At 38.3% G+C, this 18715-nt stretch overlaps 1 protein-coding gene across 2 annotated transcripts; it reads right to left on the bottom strand.

The window, feature by feature from the left end:
* Window positions 1-651: 651 nt before the first annotated feature.
* On the bottom strand, window positions 652-18612 carry rbm18 (RNA binding motif protein 18). Of its 2 annotated transcripts, none has more exons than XM_028462732.1 (6): window positions 18425-18612; window positions 17077-17188; window positions 11374-11500; window positions 9561-9647; window positions 5333-5433; window positions 652-1497 (listed from the first exon to the last, which is right to left on the bottom strand). In XM_028462732.1, exons 2-6 carry the CDS (start codon window positions 17181-17183, stop codon window positions 1314-1316), a joined length of 606 nt encoding a protein of 201 aa, XP_028318533.1. In that variant the 5' UTR covers window positions 17184-17188; window positions 18425-18612; the 3' UTR covers window positions 652-1313. The 2 variants fall into 2 exon arrangements, with proteins under 2 accessions (XP_028318533.1, XP_028318535.1); XM_028462734.1 differs by having other exon boundaries at window positions 9567-9647.
* Between the last annotated feature and the right edge of the window lie 103 nt (window positions 18613-18715).

Raw genomic sequence — 18715 nt, 5'->3', positions numbered from 1 at the left:
TCAATAATAACTTAACAAAAACTTATAACAAGGCTTTGAAGAAATTAGGAAATACATTAATTCCGTGGACAAAATTTCATATTAGATAATAAAAATAAAAATAAAAACAAAAATCACCCGTTTTCGTTTGGAGCTCGTTTTCAGTCAGATTCTACAATAAACGTTGAATAAAAATGGTGGAAAAGTGCGTGTATATCAGTAAGAACTTCCATTGTGAGGCCTCACAGCCCTGAAAATGGTTCTGTTCCATTGAACTTTTTTTCTCATTATCAGAAAAAATCAAATAAATCATCTACAGTTTATTAGCTCAATGAAAAAAACAAAAAAAAAAAGAAAAAAGGTCAAAATTAGCAATAAGTTAGTTTCCATTATTATTATTTTTTTTACAAGTCCAGAAAGCTTCTATAAATTATCCAGTTTAAATGAACATCATGATCTCCAAATACACACGTGTTGTAAAACAAGTATTATATTCTGTTGGATTGTTTAATTCTGTGATATCTGAGGACCACAAAACTACTCTGATCCCAGATTATTTTTAATTTGGATATGTTGTTACTCATCTCATCATCCAACTAATCATTATTGAAAATCTCACCTTGTTTTTCTAAAAAAAAAAAGAAAAAAAAAAGAAAAACGCACAAAAACAGATTCATTCAATGACCTTTAATTCAGTACATTATAAGATGAAATTCACTCACATGCCATAAAAAGTCAGCAAAAGAGCTGTAAAGAAAGCGAATGATGGGTCACAGAGAAATTTAAAAAATGAAAAAATAAAACAAAACACACACACACAATACATTATGGGTATCACTGACTGGTTTGGCTTGTCGATTTTAATCTTGATTTTACGACAATCCAATAACAGGTTGAAATAAAAACAAACAAACAAACTCAAAAGTACGCCAACTTAAAACAACATTTGTTCATTGAACAATGTTATCTGAAAGTAAAGAAGGCGTGACCATACAACTATAAGTGATCTCTATTAAATCTGCTGAAGTGACAAACAGGAGCCTCTGCGCTGCAGTCATCTATGGCTTTGAAATCTCTGTAAATAATAAAACTAATAAAACTCTAAATTGGGACGTGAATGAACCACAAAACACTTTGTGCATTTGTCTGTGATCTGCGTAGTCGTGTCGAGTGGCAAAAGCATCCAAGGATCAACTTCCAAATCCTTAATTCCCTGACAGGATGTGTAAAGTCTGTATGGTATCTATGAGACGTGGGAGTTGAGGTGCAGTTTACGGACAGTGAGGAGGAGGAGGAGGAGGAACGAGGGACTTGAGACTACGAGGGAGGATGGGTCATCTCCGAAACTTTCGGAAGGGTCTGCTCTGGTTATTGTGGTGTGATTTAGAGTAGGGCTCCCAGCGTTTTCTCTCTGGAGGTTTGTTGTAAACGTAGGCCGACGGCCCCGAGTAGTTATCATCTGGGTTCTCCTCCATCATCTGGAGCTTGGCCTCGATGGCGCGGATCTTGGCACTCGTGCTACGATCGATCGAAGAGGGGGAGAAATGGAGAGAAGAGAGGGAAGGGGTTAGCAACGAGGCTCACGAGAAGAGGAAAATTCTAGTGCTGGAACTTTATAGGGTGAGTGAAATAGATTTTGGCTCTGGTCAAGAGGAAGAAAAAGGAGGCGTTGGGACAGCTTCACCTGTTGTGTTGCAGGGGAGAAATGAGGGGTAACGCTGGTGTACAAATAGAAGAGAGAAGGGGAGGAAAAAGGACACCGGGAAGCTTAATGGTGCAGATTGATGAAAAAATGAAGCTGCTTTAAAGAGGAGGAAGGAAAGGACGAGTAGCTTTGTAGGAAGATAAAGGGGTGATTACAGGCTGAGTGTGAGAGAGGGGTTGTATTCTCTCTCTTTGCTGCACAGAGAACTGGACTTTAACCTATACACTTAACAATTCAGAGAGCCTGAAACATTATTCACACTTTGGACAACAGACACCGACTAAAGTGACTAAAGTGTCTGTGGTGGAGCGAACACTTCATTGACAACGTTGCCTGGATTATTCCAAAAGTCAGCATAAGCTTTAACATAAGCGTCTCTTTGAATGTGACACCTAATCACACTTTGTAAGAGGATAAAGAGCGTTTCATGCTTCACAAAAAGTGTCTGTTACCATAAAGTGTGACAAGGAGTAAAGGAAAAAAAATACCAGAAATAAGGATGATCCTACTTCTCCTAGAATCAAACAGTGTCAGGAAATCAACACAATATTTTATTAAAGTGAGATTTACTTTTCAAAAGCAAGACTGTGAAAACACAGTACACTGACTGTTTGTAACCGTTATTTATTGTAAGTCCAGATGTGTGTTTTTTTTTTCTTTCTTTCTTTCTTTAGTTCTCCATGGCGATACCGAATTCAGGCCTGCTTGATTTAGGCCAAAGAGGAAACTTTCCAGGGCCTAAGAAAGGCCTCACTGCAGCTTCTTCACTTACAATTCAACCAAATTAATAAATATAACAGCTGGCCATGTGTTCCATGGGCTGTGCATCTTCACTGGTTTCACCATTAGATCGTGATTGTCTCAAGGATTCGACTCAATTGATGCGTTACGATGCAGAACAATCTGTTTCATCTTCTGTTTTCTAATTTATCATCAGTGAATAGAATGATCACTATTCTTAATTATTAAGAAAAATGCTTTAATAATCAATAGCATAAATGTCTTTTTATTAGACTATAAATCAAAATAAACTGTAAAGGTCTATCTAGATCATACAGAGACGTACTTCTGCATAGAAATATTTACTGTAAATGAACCACAGATTTAAAAGCCCAACATTAAATCCAATTAACATAAAATAAACTGTACAGCTATGCTGTTACACATATTTGTGTGAAAACGTTTATCCTCACTATCCAGACATAAATCCTTCAACAAAGCAGTGCATTACAACTGTGCTGTAATTTATGATATATAGAATAATGTTTCCATACAGCATCTTTTAGCTAAAGCACATTCTAAATGAGCTAGAAACCAAACGCGATCCTTCTGCAGTCGTCAGCAGCTTCATCCTCTGCTCTACAACAGGCTTCTTCATGAAGGTTAGCAAACATCACAATAAGTCTGAACATATGAAACTGTCACTCCATCACATCAGCACCTGTGTGACTCAGGAGTGGCTCGTGTTCACGGTCTGTGCCAGGCAATCTGCTAGGCTTCACTAACGTAATGTACTGTAACTATTAAATATGAGTTTGATGCAACAGAAGTCCATGAACAAAAAGTTATACCTACACGACAAGCTTATCCTAGCTATTACAAAGGGTATGAACTTTTCTGTGATGTGTCAACATGATGGCAGCACCTACTGTTGCTTCAGCATCTTTACCAGGAAGTGAAACCAAACGTTCTCCTGTTCTGTTCATAAAATCCTAAATGTGTCCAGATATCTCCTTTTAATTTACTAGGTATGTCTTTAATCTCTTTCTACTGATTTTAGTTTTCACCAGACTTCTGCTGCCCACTGAAATTCATTTTAAACTTTATTGTCCTGTAGAGCAGTGGTTCTCAACCTTCTCAGCCAAGGACCCCCAAAATAAAGGTGCCAGAGACCAGGGACCCCCACTGTACCTGAAGGTGGTTGAACACAGACATGAACATTAAAGAACAGTCCTGTGGAGACAGGGTCATCTATAAGGGGGAATAAAGGGGAGAGATTTTTGGGGCCCATCCATAAAGTCAGCAAAATGATGGTCCCTATGAATCTGTGATAACCACATTTATTTATTTATCTGAATAACATCCACTGTATACAGGAAGTTAAGTATTATTTTCTCCATAGTATATAGTCATCTTTAAGATGTAAATCCTTGTTTTAATCAGAAATAAAATGGGTTAAAAGTGACTAATACATGGTGGAAAGGTGGTGAAATTTGATTTTAAAAACCAGAGAAAGTGGTTAAAAGTTGCAATGTAAAGTGGCCAAAAATGGACAGAAAAAGTGGTAAAAGGAAGGGGAAAAAAAGGGTCCAAAGTGTCATTATTAGTTTAAAAGTGGCAAAACTAAGGGCAGGATGGTTGGCGTAATGTAATTTAAAAAGTAAGAACAATTAGTTTAAACCGGCACATAATGGGCATGACAAATCGTGAATGTGGTTAAGTTAGTAAAAATAAGCATGAAATATAGTGAAAAGAGGTTATAAGTGGCTATAATGGGTCAACATATGTAACATTAGGTGAGAAAATGGTGGAAAGTAGGGCTGGGTATCGCCAGGTACCTCGCAATACAACATATTGCAATATTTTAAAAAAAAAAACAGTAACGATATTATCACAATGCGGTGATAATCGATATATCACGGGACATTTCATCCACAATACATCATGATATCTGTGTCACTGAAGAAATACAGAATGTATTGAATGCACTGAATCCATTTCACAGGAATTACAAAACATTGTCAATCAATTTCACATGAATGACAGCCAAGTAAAACAGAGTGTATACTGCACAGTGGCTCTTCTTAACACACACGCACACACGCAAAGTGTAAATATGTATGTACTGCATTATCTTTGTGTATCATGTATAAATATTGTTTTCGTCATGTCTTGCATGTTGAAATTTAAAAATCTAAAAATAAATAAAATAAAATAAAAACAAAAATCGATATTTGGCACCAGTGAATCAATAATATACTGCAAGACAAAACATCGTGATATATCGTGGTATCAACATTTTGGCACGGCCCTAGTGGAAAGTTTCTTTAAAGTAGGTAAAATGTGCAGAAAAGGCATTGAAATTTGATGGAGAAGTGACAGAAATGGGAGTAATGTAGCAAAAATGCATTAAAAAGAGTAAAAGGGCAAGAAAAGTGATGAAAACCGGTTCATATATGGCAAGTTTGGTGTAGTTGCAGAAAAAGGGTAAAAATATGCAAAAATTAGCTCAAATTTTTCAAAAAATCTTCTGTTTCTTGAAGGCATCTGGCGAAACCCTCCCAGGGTCTCGCGACCCCAAGGTTGAGAACCCCTGCTGTAGAAGACAGAAGATCCAGAAGCAACATTACAATGCTATAATTGATTATGTTATGCCCTACATCGATGCTGGTCGTTCACCTTCTGGATCGTGATGAATCATCAGAAAAATCATTAATTTCAACAACCCTACATGCAAGTATGAGTCTGTTATTATCTTGGCCAGATAGGAGACTCATTTGGTTTAAAAACTTAACTTTTAACATGGTATTTCTGAAATGCATCATTAGATGTATGTATTATAACATAACTATAAAGTGCATACGAAACCATGAACATAAAAAATGTAAAGCGTTTTTTTTTTTGAGTGTGAGCGTGTTTGATGCAAACCTGAGGTGGCTGGTTGTAATGGATCCTTCCTCTCCTGAGCCGCTGCACGATGGTTCCAGGCTCGAAGGCATTATCTTTTCATTACGGAAACCTTCAAACCTCTGTAAACAATGTTGGAGAAAAGGAAAGTTCCACACAACAGTGGTAGAAATGTGGGTGAACAGATGGATGGAGAGGGACAAACAAAATGAGGGAAATAACAGGCAGAGCATAAATCCACAGACAGAACAAATCCTAAGACTATATACTATATTTAACTAGAGAGAAAACACACATAATACAGCTCACATTGGCCCTCACGTGTTTACATAATCTATAAAAATGCTCATGTAACCTCAATTTTTATTATTGTGGAGAAGTACAATAATTGTGTTTCCATGCACTTAGAGGAAACAACAGGGAAAAAAGAGAGGGCAGCAATGAGAAGAAGTATGAATCATGTCAACCAGGTATAAACAAACCACCAGACATCCTAACAATTACTGACAGCAGTGCTCAGGAGACTAAACTCATGCTTTCTCCAACAAAATAGCAAAACTTCAAATCTGCACTCTTTATCATGTCTGCGTCCAGCGAACCAAACATAACCCGAGTGATCGCATCCAGCTCCTAATCACGGCCTTAAAAGCAAAAAGGCCGAGCCGAGGATAAAGTGGGAGCAGCTGATGAGCAACAACCAACGTCTGCACTCATTCCTTTCAAACCATCTTTTCCAACCATCTCTCCCCCAGCCAACACAGAATGCTAGATGGAACCTGTGAAGAAGAAAAAAAAAAGACAAAACAAAAGACAAAGTAACGGTCACATGAGGTGAATGAACATCAAAGAGCTGTCAAAGGTGCAGCAGCAGCAGCAGCAGCTTCCCCTCATGGGGACATAACGCTGGAAGAGAATCAAATGGCATGAAGCTGCATGAATGCACACACATGCACAACCACACACTCTTCCACAGGCTGAATTAAATCACATGTATGGCTAAGAATAAATGTAAAACAATGACTATTCCACCAGGCCCGGGCACTGCCCTTCCACCTATTTCTAAAGGCCCGTTGTTGGAATGCTAAGCAACCTACACAAAGCCATTAGGTCCTATCGAACCTGTAAACAACAGAAGCCTATGTACTGGAAAAGTTCAACCTCTATAAAAAGGCTTTTAAAAATACATCAGCTTGTATAAATATCTAAGTTACAAAAGGTATGAGGGGAAAAAATAAATAAATCACATTCTCAACTGATATATATATATATATATCACAAATTAGGACTGTATAGTCTAAATGTTATAAAAACAGAGCGTGTAATAGTGGTTCTTGACTGGGTAGGCATATAAAATCATGATATGGAATAGAAATGGGCCCATATCAGCCCAAACGAGGCCCTAAATTATTTTTTTTATCATGCATTTAATAATGAGCTCCTCCTTCACAGCACTGATTTGCAATGAGTATAAGGAAATAATATTAACAGAATATTTAAAAAATACAGAACAGAGGCCCTCCAGGACTGGATTTGAACACCTTTGCTTTAGACTAAGTCCTGGGAACCATTTCTAGCCTGGCTTGTTTCCCTCATTATTCATTGTCATGGGTTAAGGATTGACCATATTAGGAATAACACTTGGGTCTGACCCAATGTACTTTCACTCCTAGCCGAAGGTCAAAGATGTGCCATCAGGGACTTAAAGGTACAAGCCATCATTCGTCCACTATTATGTAATACAGTGTTTCCCAAACTTTACTGCCACATGTACCCCTTAGCCTTTATTTCTTATCACAAGTACCCCTTAGCTCATGTTAAACATTATTTATCTGTGTCTGCAGACTAGTCTAAACTCTCTGCTATGTCTCGTCCAACATTAACCTTGAATTTAGGCCTTTTTATTTTATTTATTTCTGATGTTTTGTTCATTTTAGAATTTGAACTTCACTTTTTGGTGTGTTTTAAAGAGTTGTGCCACAAATTATTATTGATGGATCAGAAAAAAGTCTGTGTGCATGTAAAAGAAAATCTACAATGTTAAAATATACATTTCTGTGTACCCCCTGAGAGGTTTTCAAGTACCCCTCAGGGTACACGTACCCCAGTTTGGGAACCACTGATCTAATAGAATAACCAATAGTCCTGTGGTTCCCAACCTTTTTTGAGTTGTGATTCAAGTGATATTACAGACTTTTAATTCATTTGAATTTTTGTTATAGTGAGTTACAAATGCAGAGTAGCCAGTATTAGTGCACAAAGATCATACATTTTTATACTGAATTTTAATTAAACAATATTTTTGTTGACAAAGTGAAAATATAGAATACAGTTGTTTAAGATTGTGTTTGGTGTTTTAATTTGTAAAAAGATTAATTATATATATATATATTTATTTCAGGCGACCCGATTTGAATTCCAGGCGACCCCACATGGGGTTACCACCCAAAGGTTGTGAAACACTAACAGTCTATTGGTTTGATTTTCTGCTACAGGTTTCTTTAGTGTCTTGTAGCCTTTAACGTACTAAATAGATGCCCTACAGTACATCCCAACCTGTAGAAAATGTTCTAGTTAAAATTGCAAAATATTAAAGAGAAATAACACAGAATATGTACATTCCAGTTCTCTAATAGGCCCCACTACCATTTAACACAGAATTTGTTGGGGGGAATTATAGAAACCTGCATAAACAACATCTTTACAGAGAGTGAGAGTCATCTTATAGGGATACTATGTGTTTGTATAAAACCCAGCTGCCACCAAATCTGCGATTATTTAATGACGTTTCGAATAATGATAACAATACTTTTAAAAATACATTGGAAGAAACTAGATTTCTGAATGTCTCAACAGTTCCAGGGTGGAGAGCTATTTTTTTTTTGCTAGTGTTGAAGATGAACAGCATCTTTGACACATGCTTATCACTCTTTCCTACTTTAAAAGCTCTGTGTACATAAATGACAATACAGAAAAAAAAACTATTTCAGTGTATCTACACGCACATGTTGCTAGTAATTATTGACTAATCTGCTTTTAGGTGATTGTTGTCCCTACTCAGAATTCAAATAATACCGTGCACTATAAATTGCATCTGATGCTGTCTATTGAAAAGGGTTAATCGAGCATTAAAATCATTATATTTGTGATGTGATCAGTAGATACTCCCGACTCTGAGCAGATCTATCTTACAACATGCTGTGCGAGAGGCAGCAGCACTGACCTTGACATTGTACCTACTGTGTGTGTGTGAGAGTGTGTGAGAGTAGGGCGTGATTCGTCACTATTCAGGATATCCCTTCTCCCTTTGCCAGTAGGCTGTCTATTGTTAAGAGACAGGCCTATAGAGCACTTAGACCCCTGTGTTCTCTGTCAAAGATGTATTGAAACAAGGCAAATAGGAACAAATACACGTTTCCTTGTGTTTCTTTTGTCTTTTCAGGCTTATCTCCAAAGTGCCCGCAGTTTTCCACAATAATGTTTATCTTAAAGTTGGCTAATGTTGTGATATTTGCCCACGGACTGCAGCTTCAGTCACGACCTTAGAATTAACGATCAGAAACGTGTCACACTTAAAGGTGTAAGAAAAAAATCGATTTCCCCCACGTGACTATCATATCGTTCCAAAAAAATGTCTATTAAAAAAACATATAATTGTGCTAATATATGCATAGCACGTAAATGCCCGGTCACGAGGGCTGCGTTCACACTGCAGGCAAATGTGGCCCAAATCCAATATTTTGAGGAGTCCAGTGACCAGATCTGATTTTTTAAAAGCAGTGTGAACACTAAAATCTGGCCCAAATCCGATTTTTTCCAAACCGATTTAGGCCATTTTCATATGTGGTCCTGAATCAGATACAGATCTGATCTTTTTCAATGTGACCTCAGTGTGAACGGTCAAGGAGGATTTAATGTGCATTTGATACGTTGACGTCACTTTATAGCAACAGCTGTAGGCAGCAGTGAGTGCTGCGCATAAAATAACGAAACGCTCTATCATTCCCCACATACGCTCCGTCACTCTGCTCGGCGCGCCCTACCCACCCCTAACTGTACTTCATACCATTTTGTACTTGTAAAGGTGAAATTTGTAATTATTGATGTTGCGATATATACAGTATAGTATTGTTTAGTATCGGGACATATTGTATCGTGACATGCAAATCGTTATTCGTATCGTCAGATTCATGGCAATGCACACCCCTAGACACACTGTTTAGTATTTTTAGGACTAAAGGTTGACACTTACCCTCACCTGTGCGTGCGCCCAACGCACCACCAGCTTCTTGGACAAAGCCAGCTTCCCATTTAAACACTGGATGGCCCTTTCTGCTTCCTGTAGGCAGCCACACAAACACAGAACAGCCATGAGAAGGGAAACAGAATCCTTATAATTATGACTAAAAATCAGCTTTAATGATTACACTCGTGTCATTAAATCATTAGCCGGCACAATGGAGAGATGGAAGGAAGAATAATAGCTGATGATGTGCCACTCTAGCCTAGAACTGTGCCACGTTTGTCTTTGCGTGTGTGTGTGTGTTAAAACTTAGCTGGGTCTAATCAAACATGCAAGTAGCTCAGATGCAAAATTACATTAATGAATTTCTTTATCTAACCGTGCCTACATACGAGTGTGTGTGAGTGCGTTAGTATAAACACACACTTCCCATGTACAATCCTACTGGGAGGGCTGCATGTCCCACTGTCAGACACTAGCTGTGAAACTAGATGCTTATCACGTTCCCCAGGCACGCTTCAAAAACAAATAGTGCCTGCTGAACCTGTGGAGCTCAGCGCACCCCTTTGAAGACCTGTGTTTGGGGGGGGAAAACAACACACACACACACACACACACACACACACACACACACACACACACACACACACACACACACACACACACACACACACACACACACACACACACACACACACACACACACACACACACACACACACGCACACACACACACACACACACACACTCGTGCAGTTTGGTGGTTCATTTGAATCAGGGGAATAATCTTTAGGAATCAAACAAACCGGCTGTAATAGATTATACAAAAAAAAAATCTGTAAGAACAAATTAAAGTCTGTGTAAAGAAGAAATAAATTTGTGTTTAGAGTTTGTCACATCACAGAAACATGTGTCAATGACCACTGAGCCAAATTTGAAAGATGAAAAAAAATCACTATGTATACAAAATTAGGTGTCAAAATCATGGCAAAACAACCACTTCTCTCTGCTCTTAAACGCTGGCGCTGTGTAAGTTATAGGCACTGGAACCACGTGCAGAAAGGGCGCCACCTCCATGTATTAACCCTAACCATATGGGAGAGAGCAGTGTGAAAGTGGCTCCAGCTTCTCCCATTGGTTTTCTAAAAGTACTCGGATCGGGCCACGAGGTGTCAGCGGAAAGGTCTGCTCCGCCCGAGTCCAAATATGTGCATCCCTCCCGGGTAGAGTCAGAACTCCGCCCACTAGAGGCGAAAAACAAAAACGTGGTGCAAAAAAAAGCTAATTTCCTTGAAAATGTGGCACCAGAGGATGTGTTTTATTCCCCCGAGTCCGAATATGTGGTTCGTTTTTGGCTAGGGGCCGAATTGCTCCCGCTGGAGACCGCAGAAGTTTGGTGTTCTTCAGCAGCAGGGTCGGGTTTATGCTAATGATGGCTCAGTTACAGGCTATGATTTCTGACCCGCCCATTAAATCCTGAACACAAAAACTTGAAACAGTTTGTGAAGCCTAGCTCCACAATTCAATGATAAATTGTTGAATGGCTTTTCACATGTTTTAAGGAATACATTTATAACCTATTTAATGTGTTTAGAAGAAAATTGCTAAATTTGCATTATACAGACTTTAAGAATGCTTTCAGTATAAGTACACCCTAAAAGCACTTTTTTCTGATGAATACATTGATGATTAGGTATGAAGTAATGTAGCTTATTGATCCTAGTTCCACTCTTCACATCTTAGTCTAAATAAAAAATTTGCGTTTTTAGTTGTAAAATGTCAGAGTGACTGCCCTCTATGGGTTAAACACCAGTTTACGTACTTCTCTGGTGCTGAAGTTAGCAAAGCAGTAGCCTCGCGGCTGTCCCTCCAAAGGGCCGGACTTATGAAACAAGAAGTCAAACTGCTTCACGTTGCCAAACTTCTCCAACAACTTCACCAGATGATACCTGTGAAAAGAGAAGAGTAATACAAATATGAAGTATACATAAAAAGATGAAGACGACAGAAGAAATACAGAAATGGAGAATAATTTTAAAACCTGTTGCATTTACAATGTGACCAACATCCTCTGAGGCAGGGGTGTTAATTTTAATTTTAGTTCAGGGGCCAAATACGGAGCAGTTTGATCTTAAGTGGGCCACAGATTTTATTGTGCTTTAGTTTTGTACTTGTACGTATACATAAAATACAAAACATGTAAAAAACCGACCATATCCAAGCAATAAGTGACAGATATGAGTCCCAACAAGTTCTTCACTTTAAATTTCTAGACTTTCTGTCCACTTTTCATTTAATTAAGTGAAATATTACAAAAAAATTTGAGGAAAATTGAATGATTTTGTAGGAATTTTGACTTTTTTCAACTGTTTAAATGACTGCAAATATTGAGTTTCATTTACACAATGACTCAAGTTTTCTCTGTCATTTTTACATTCTCCTGCGGGCCGATTAAGATGCTCCAAAGGGCCAGATTTTGCCCCTGATCAATGAGTTTACCACATTTGCTCTAAGGCAAAATAAAAATGAGCAAAACTAAAAAGCTTAGAATCACCCCGGTTGCATGAATCCTGTTTTGATATTACAGCACATTTACACAACAATAATTGGTATGTGTCATTGTGCATTAGGAATGTGAAACAGTCACCGTGGAGTCTGTGAATCTGTTATGAAATGCTAATGACAACCACAGCTTTGGAGTGGTGACACCTATTTAGCAGCAGGCCAGCTGGTGTGACCGGCCGGTGTCAGTAAATCTTTTATTGAGACAATGCTGAGGATACAGTAACAGGACAATGAGGGAATAAAACAGAGGAAGCTCCAAATCCCCACTGAGCACTGACTTTCTGCACAAACAACAATTGCTGACTGGGCGACGACAAATGAGCGCGGACTATTGCTCATTGAAGTGCTACACAGGTTCTTTAGATGAAGTGTAGAGACTTTCATTAAAGTGTAATCATTTATTAAATCTGACAAAAACATTTTTGTAAATAAGGTTGCAAAAATCACTTTAAAAATTGTAATTTAATAGAATTTATGTAAAAAAAAATTTACAAAAAAAAAAAAGGGCCTCGAACGAAACATGTTACCGTAAATTGCACAACCTGAATGACTTTAGTAGTAATTCTGTTTTCTTTGGTTAATGTTTTCCGATTGCTGCTACTTCCAGGACGGATGGATCCTAAGCTTCCAAATAACATAAGCAACTGTGGTCTGAGGCCGTGTTTTCCAACCACAGGGCCGTAACAAACTAGTATGCAATGTTTGTTTCGGGATTCCAGCGACTAATAATTTTTGACATTGTTTTGTTGTTCATGCAAATTTTTCCCTGGCAAAAACTAAGACGAAAAAAGCGAACTGACCCACATTTCTGTACAGTAATGAATGGCCACAGTGAGTTTTTCAGAGGTAGTGGACATGATGCTAAACAAAAAGATGTATTATCTGTGTGGGAAGTTTGACAATAGGGCATGTAAAGGTGAGCATCCAATTGAAAAATCAAACCTTATCATGACACTTAAACAGTGTCTGGATATTGATGTCGAGCAATGCAATATAAACACGAATCATACATACTGTACTTTTATTAGTCTCTTTTTTTTGAGAACAATAGTCAGGTATGAGGAAAAACTGAGCCATTTATCATTATTAACCAATTGTTTACATAAATGTTAACCTTAAAACTGAATTAAATAAATGAAAAGAAAATTAGAAGACCTTGAAAATAACCTCAATAATCCAAAAAAAACTCAATATGTATCATTTAGAAAATTTGAGATGCAAGCCGATATATTCCAATAATTGTTTTTGTCCTGATTGTTGAGTTTCATTTACACAATGATATCAATAAAAAGCCAAATAGAAACATACAGCTCTTTGAACTATATACAGCATTTTCATTCACCTGATCCTCTAGAAATGTATATGATTAAAATCAATGTGAATGTAATTGAAAATATTTAAACTCCAAGTACCTAAATAAAAAACTGACTTCGAAACTAATACAGCTATAGTGTGCTTTGAGAGATCATCGGGTGGGATGGTAAAACTGTCTGTCACTCAATTCAAAGGTGTTTTTTCAATAATTTGTGTAATTATTTTGCCAGATAAAAGCCTTTCTTTCTGATACCGCATTTATTTTTCCATTGACATTAGTTATTATTACAGTTCCCAGCTATTCTTTATTAACAATTCACAGATATGTCTCTTTTTATTGCTGCAGATAAATTAAACTGTATCTGCTATGAAATGCAGGATAAATGCCCCTGGGTCTGAAACAACCAAGCACTGCAGTGTGTGAAATAATAGAATACCATTACCTGTGCAGGTCAGAGTGACCTCTACGTCCTACACAATGATAACAAGTTTGTTATTGTTTATTACAGAGCTGATTTGTGTGCGATGCAATGAAAGTGACACTGACATAAATGAGCATGGTTTGTATAAATGCCTTCAATGACTCCCGAGGGTGCTCTGCGCCGCCAGTGACTTTAGTTTTTCCCAGACAACACCCTGCAGGCTTATCCTGCACGAGACTTCAGAGCATTTTCAGCCACATAGCTGAACTAGGGGTCAACTTCATCCAGCACTCATCATGAACATTGAATGTTAATGGATACGTTATATATGGATATGTAGTCACAATATACACTATGTTTAGGCAAGAGTATAAAGATATATAGATGTCAGAGGCTTGAAAGAGCAGTGTGGGATGCTCACAATAGACTGCTCCTTCTGGGGGCTGTAAAACCCACCGGAGAAAAGGACGGGAAAGAGGGGGGAGGCAAAGTGGAGAGGGACTGGAAAGGTGAGAGAAGGGACGGTAAAGTTCACTGAGTGGGATGATGACGGGGTGAAAGGTGTCAGAAAAAGCAGCACAGCCAAAAGAAAAGAAGTGGTGAGAAGCAAGGTGAGGAAGATAGGAGCACGAGGAAGAGGAGGATAGGAAGGAAGAAAGAGTGAGAGTCCAGAAAACGATAAGACACAGGATGTAAACTATGCAGAGAGGAGGGGCTGAGATGTGTGTTTCTGTCTATACACCTATCAGCAGTCTCCTCCTGATTTCTCTAAAACTCATAAGCTGCTGCATATGTTCGATGGTGGTTAACAACTTCCTGGGTTCACAGCTTTACACGACTTTCAATGAGAGAGCAGACAGGCAAAAGGTGATGGATTATACAATGCGGGGGAACGTTCAAACAGCTGAATAAGTGCTGAAAGCTGTGATAACACCTGCTGTGACTCTACGCTGAGAAACAAACAGAACAATCCATCAGCCTCAGTGGATTTTCAACCATCACCCTCCTTACAGACGCAAGACAAGAATGTTTAAATAAAAGAGACACAAAAGTAAAGGATTTTTCTCTAAAATACACAATTTCCATTAAACCTTTTCCATCGTTAGTCTGATCTGCTCTTCTTTTCTCCTTAAAAAATGTCATGAAAATGAAAGTCTCTTTACTTTTTTGATCTTTTATAACAAATGTTATAAAAGAAACTGAAAGTTTACAAACATAATATTTGCAAAGTAAACAAGAGCACTCAGAGAATGCAAACCACCATCAAGCGCCAAATATCACCTGGATCAATTATTCTGATCATGGTACCATGAAGGCTTATAAGAAATTTCTATCCACATTAATAATGATAGTAATACAGTAGGTTCAAATGTATGGGCACCTCCACTTTTTTAAGAAACAGATCAGAATCTGTGGGACAAATGAAGAACCAACCCAACGTTGTTGAGTCAAATAACATTTAATAAAACAGAGATATGAACTTTTGAGCTTTCACCAATGATGAGAGACAGTGATTTTGGAAAATGATCCAGGATCAGTATACAGATACCCTCAAAAATCTAATGGACTATTTCATGGTGTAAGGCCGAATCAGTGTTTCCCAACCTTTTTTGGCTCGTGATCGGTTTTTTATCAAGAATTTCTGGCGACCCTAAAAAAATATTTTCTCTCGAATTAGTTTTTGTTCATATTTGTGATACTGTATTGCCAATACAGAGCAGCCACGCATTTAATTATTATTATTAACTAGACTAGTGCAGTGCCCGTAGGAAGTATGTATTGCTATAGAAAAGTGGGAGGGTAAGTAGCTTTTTCATGGACGGTCAAATGAGGTTGTGTTTGAAGGTGGAACACCATCACTGTGGAGGTAGTACTGATGACATCATCACTGTAAAGGTAGGACTGATGACATCACCACTGTAAAGGTAGGACTGATGACATCATCACTGTAAAGGTAGGACTGATGACATCGTCACTTTTTCACACCCTTGGTTCAAGGGTGTGAAAAAGTTGTATCGAGACATCCCTATTTACGAAAGCAACAGATTTTTAAAATTACAATTATAATTGTACATAATATTAATTCACTATCAATTATCAATCACGCAATGACAATTGTAACTGACCCCAACCCTGGTAGGTATGATGCACACGGCACTTTGCCTCTTAACTCAGGCTCACTGGGACAAACAGAGAGAGTCACTGCCAAAGCTGTCTCGGAGCTAATTAATCTTTCCAATCAGCAACAGGGGCAGCAGCCATTTCTCTTGTTTTCCCTCCATACAGCCCAGCAGTGAGCTATTTAAGCAGAGCTAGAGCAGAGCAGGGCTTTAAAGGGAAGGAAACGCCTGTCTAGACGCCCAGCAGAGCTGTGGTCCCAACATTCTCCAGCAGACCCCCCCAGCAGCAACCCCCCCCCAGCAGCACACACAGACACCCCCAAAGAACACCCTCCTCGCTCTACATACCTGCATTAGGATGCTCCTCACACACACAGCCTACGCATGACACAACATGGAGATGTTTGCATGGTAAAGCATGAGTTTTGTAAGTGTGTGAGTGCTGTTAATATGCATGCACGCCCTGTGCCTGTGCCAGCTGCCACCAAAACACCAACCGTGTATTTAAACAACACACACACACACACACATACACACACACACACACACAGGTTGACATGGAGAGAGTAAACAGGGCAGGTGAGTGAAGAATGACGGCTGCTCCTTAGTGGAGCAGGTCTCCGCGCCTCACTGCTTCTCTTTCACACACCCTAGCACTGTCTGCTCTTTGTCAGCCTGTGACACACACACACACACACGCACTGGCACTGGCGCGCACACACACACACACACACACTTAATCAATCATACAAACCCAGACGATATATTGGCTTTTTTTGAGATTTAGACTGGCACTTGAAGAACCACTGCATGATTTCACACCTAATTTTGTGCTGGCCTGCCGACCTGTTTTTAATTTCACTGACGTTAAACAACTAAAATACTGTCAACAGTTTGTCGGCTTCAGTAATTTTACTGTCTTTTGTTGACCCTGGCTTAAAAATCACCAATGATCTTCAACAGTCACCCACACCTCTTCAACCACCATTACGTTTAGTTTAATAAATGAAACCGTCAAGAAACATCAGGTAGGAAACATATGTATGTGATTTAGTAAGGTGTCTTAAAAGCTGAAACCACCTGTGGGTTTAGCACGGCACTTACTCTGTAATTTTGGGATCGATGTTACCTATCCACAAGCGGTTCCCGTCATGGGCCCCACTCTCTGAAATAATAGTTGCATTTTCCACCGTCTCCGCTGCAGACGACATGTGTGCTGTAAGGAGGACGGAAATAAAAGAGGAGTTTAGAACACACAGGTAGATCATGGAAATAACTGCACAACTTTTAGTTTAAGACTGAATACAGATGAACATAAATAGGACGATGACCTACAGAAAGGTACAGGCTGGTGGACACTTCATTTTGCTTAGTAAGCAAATTGAATCATTATGTCACAAAGCTGCCTGATATTATTACTCGGCACTTTAGATTTCAATGTGATCTTACATTGGATCTGACATGTTTATAATCCTGTACAGATAAAATATTCAAAATATGGGACATATTAAGTTGCTTTTTTAACTGATTATATACACCATTAGTATAATTTCCTATTGTAATATCAGTGAAATTATTTGGGCATTTTCTTTCAATCAAACAATGATAGAAATATTTAAATACTGTAACATCCAAACCAAAGCCACTCTTTGACTTTTCTTTGGATTCTGCAGCTTTGGCTTAAAAATACAAGTCAAAAGTATACTTTAAACTTCTCTTGCTGTCGAGTGTCTCCTCATAAAACATTATTTATACTCCATCATGTTCGCTGCATCTTCACTGACTCAGTTAACCCTGTCAGTGAAAATCCTATGGAGAATAAAGACCTTAACTGTTTATTACAATTCTATTTCTGATTACTATTATTATATAAATACTATTCTCCATTTTATAATTTCCTACAAAAATGTAGAAGTAGCCATGAACAGTATAGTTTTGTTTAAAAGTACCAGAATCGTAGGATGCCATGTTTTTTTTTTTTTTTTTTGTCACAGATCTTGTTATTCATGGAATAAATCAAATTGATTTATACAACTGTGCGTTATTAAGTTTATTCTTAGAGTCCTGTACAGCTATATACGTTTATTCACAAAATAAACTATAATATGTACTATAACATGTAAAGAAAAAAACCATTAAACAATTGAATCATCGTCTATTAATGACTTTCCTCGCATATCATTGTTTGAAACTATAAGCATAGAAATGATTCTCTGAAATTTCATGAATCATTGAAAACAGAAAGAAAAACACACTCAGCTCATTTTAATTCCCACAAACCCAAGCAGAGCCTATCATTAACTGGTAAAACTCGGACAAAGTAGTTGGATTCTTACACTAGGGACTGTTTAAAGTTATCAAAAATGTGTCTTAAGTTATTAGAATATGTCTCAATAACATGTTACTGTTCTGAACGAGTGGTTAGCCGTCAGCTACGCCAGTATCCGTTTACCTCGCTGTTTATCAAAGTTCCTCTTCACTTGTAAATTCCACTACTGAGGTTGGATCTAATCCCAAAGCAGGGATGTTTCGGTGGTGTCAAAACGCCACGATAACCATTTCACAGACAGTTTTAGTCCTTTATATCCGAGGATGTAAGTTAGCTGCGAGCATGAACAGCCGCCCTGACACTGTCTGGCAACAAAGGCGCATGTGTATGACCTAAGCACGTTGGCTGCGAGACGTTTCTCGTGGGAGCGCTCGATTCTGACACCGTCACCTGCCAAATTTACCACATACGGTG

The sequence above is a fragment of the Gouania willdenowi genome, chromosome 12 (assembly GCF_900634775.1).
Source record: "Gouania willdenowi chromosome 12, fGouWil2.1, whole genome shotgun sequence".
NCBI lineage: Eukaryota > Metazoa > Chordata > Actinopteri > Blenniiformes > Gobiesocidae > Gouania > Gouania willdenowi.
This window is presented reverse-complemented; position numbering and strand designations above follow the sequence as displayed.

Excerpts from the sequence above, each read along its gene's own strand:
- rbm18 (XM_028462732.1), bottom strand. The coding sequence starts at position 17,183 with ATGTCGTCTGCAGCGGAGACGGTGGAAAATGCAACTATTATTTCAGAG. Across the intron at positions 11,501-17,076 it reads ATCGATCCCAAAATTACAGA|GTATCATCTGGTGAAGTTGT; the intron begins GTAAGTGCCGTG and ends CTCTTTTCACAG. Across the intron at positions 9,648-11,373 it reads CTAACTTCAGCACCAGAGAA|GAAGCAGAAAGGGCCATCCA; the intron begins GTACGTAAACTG and ends GGCTGCCTACAG.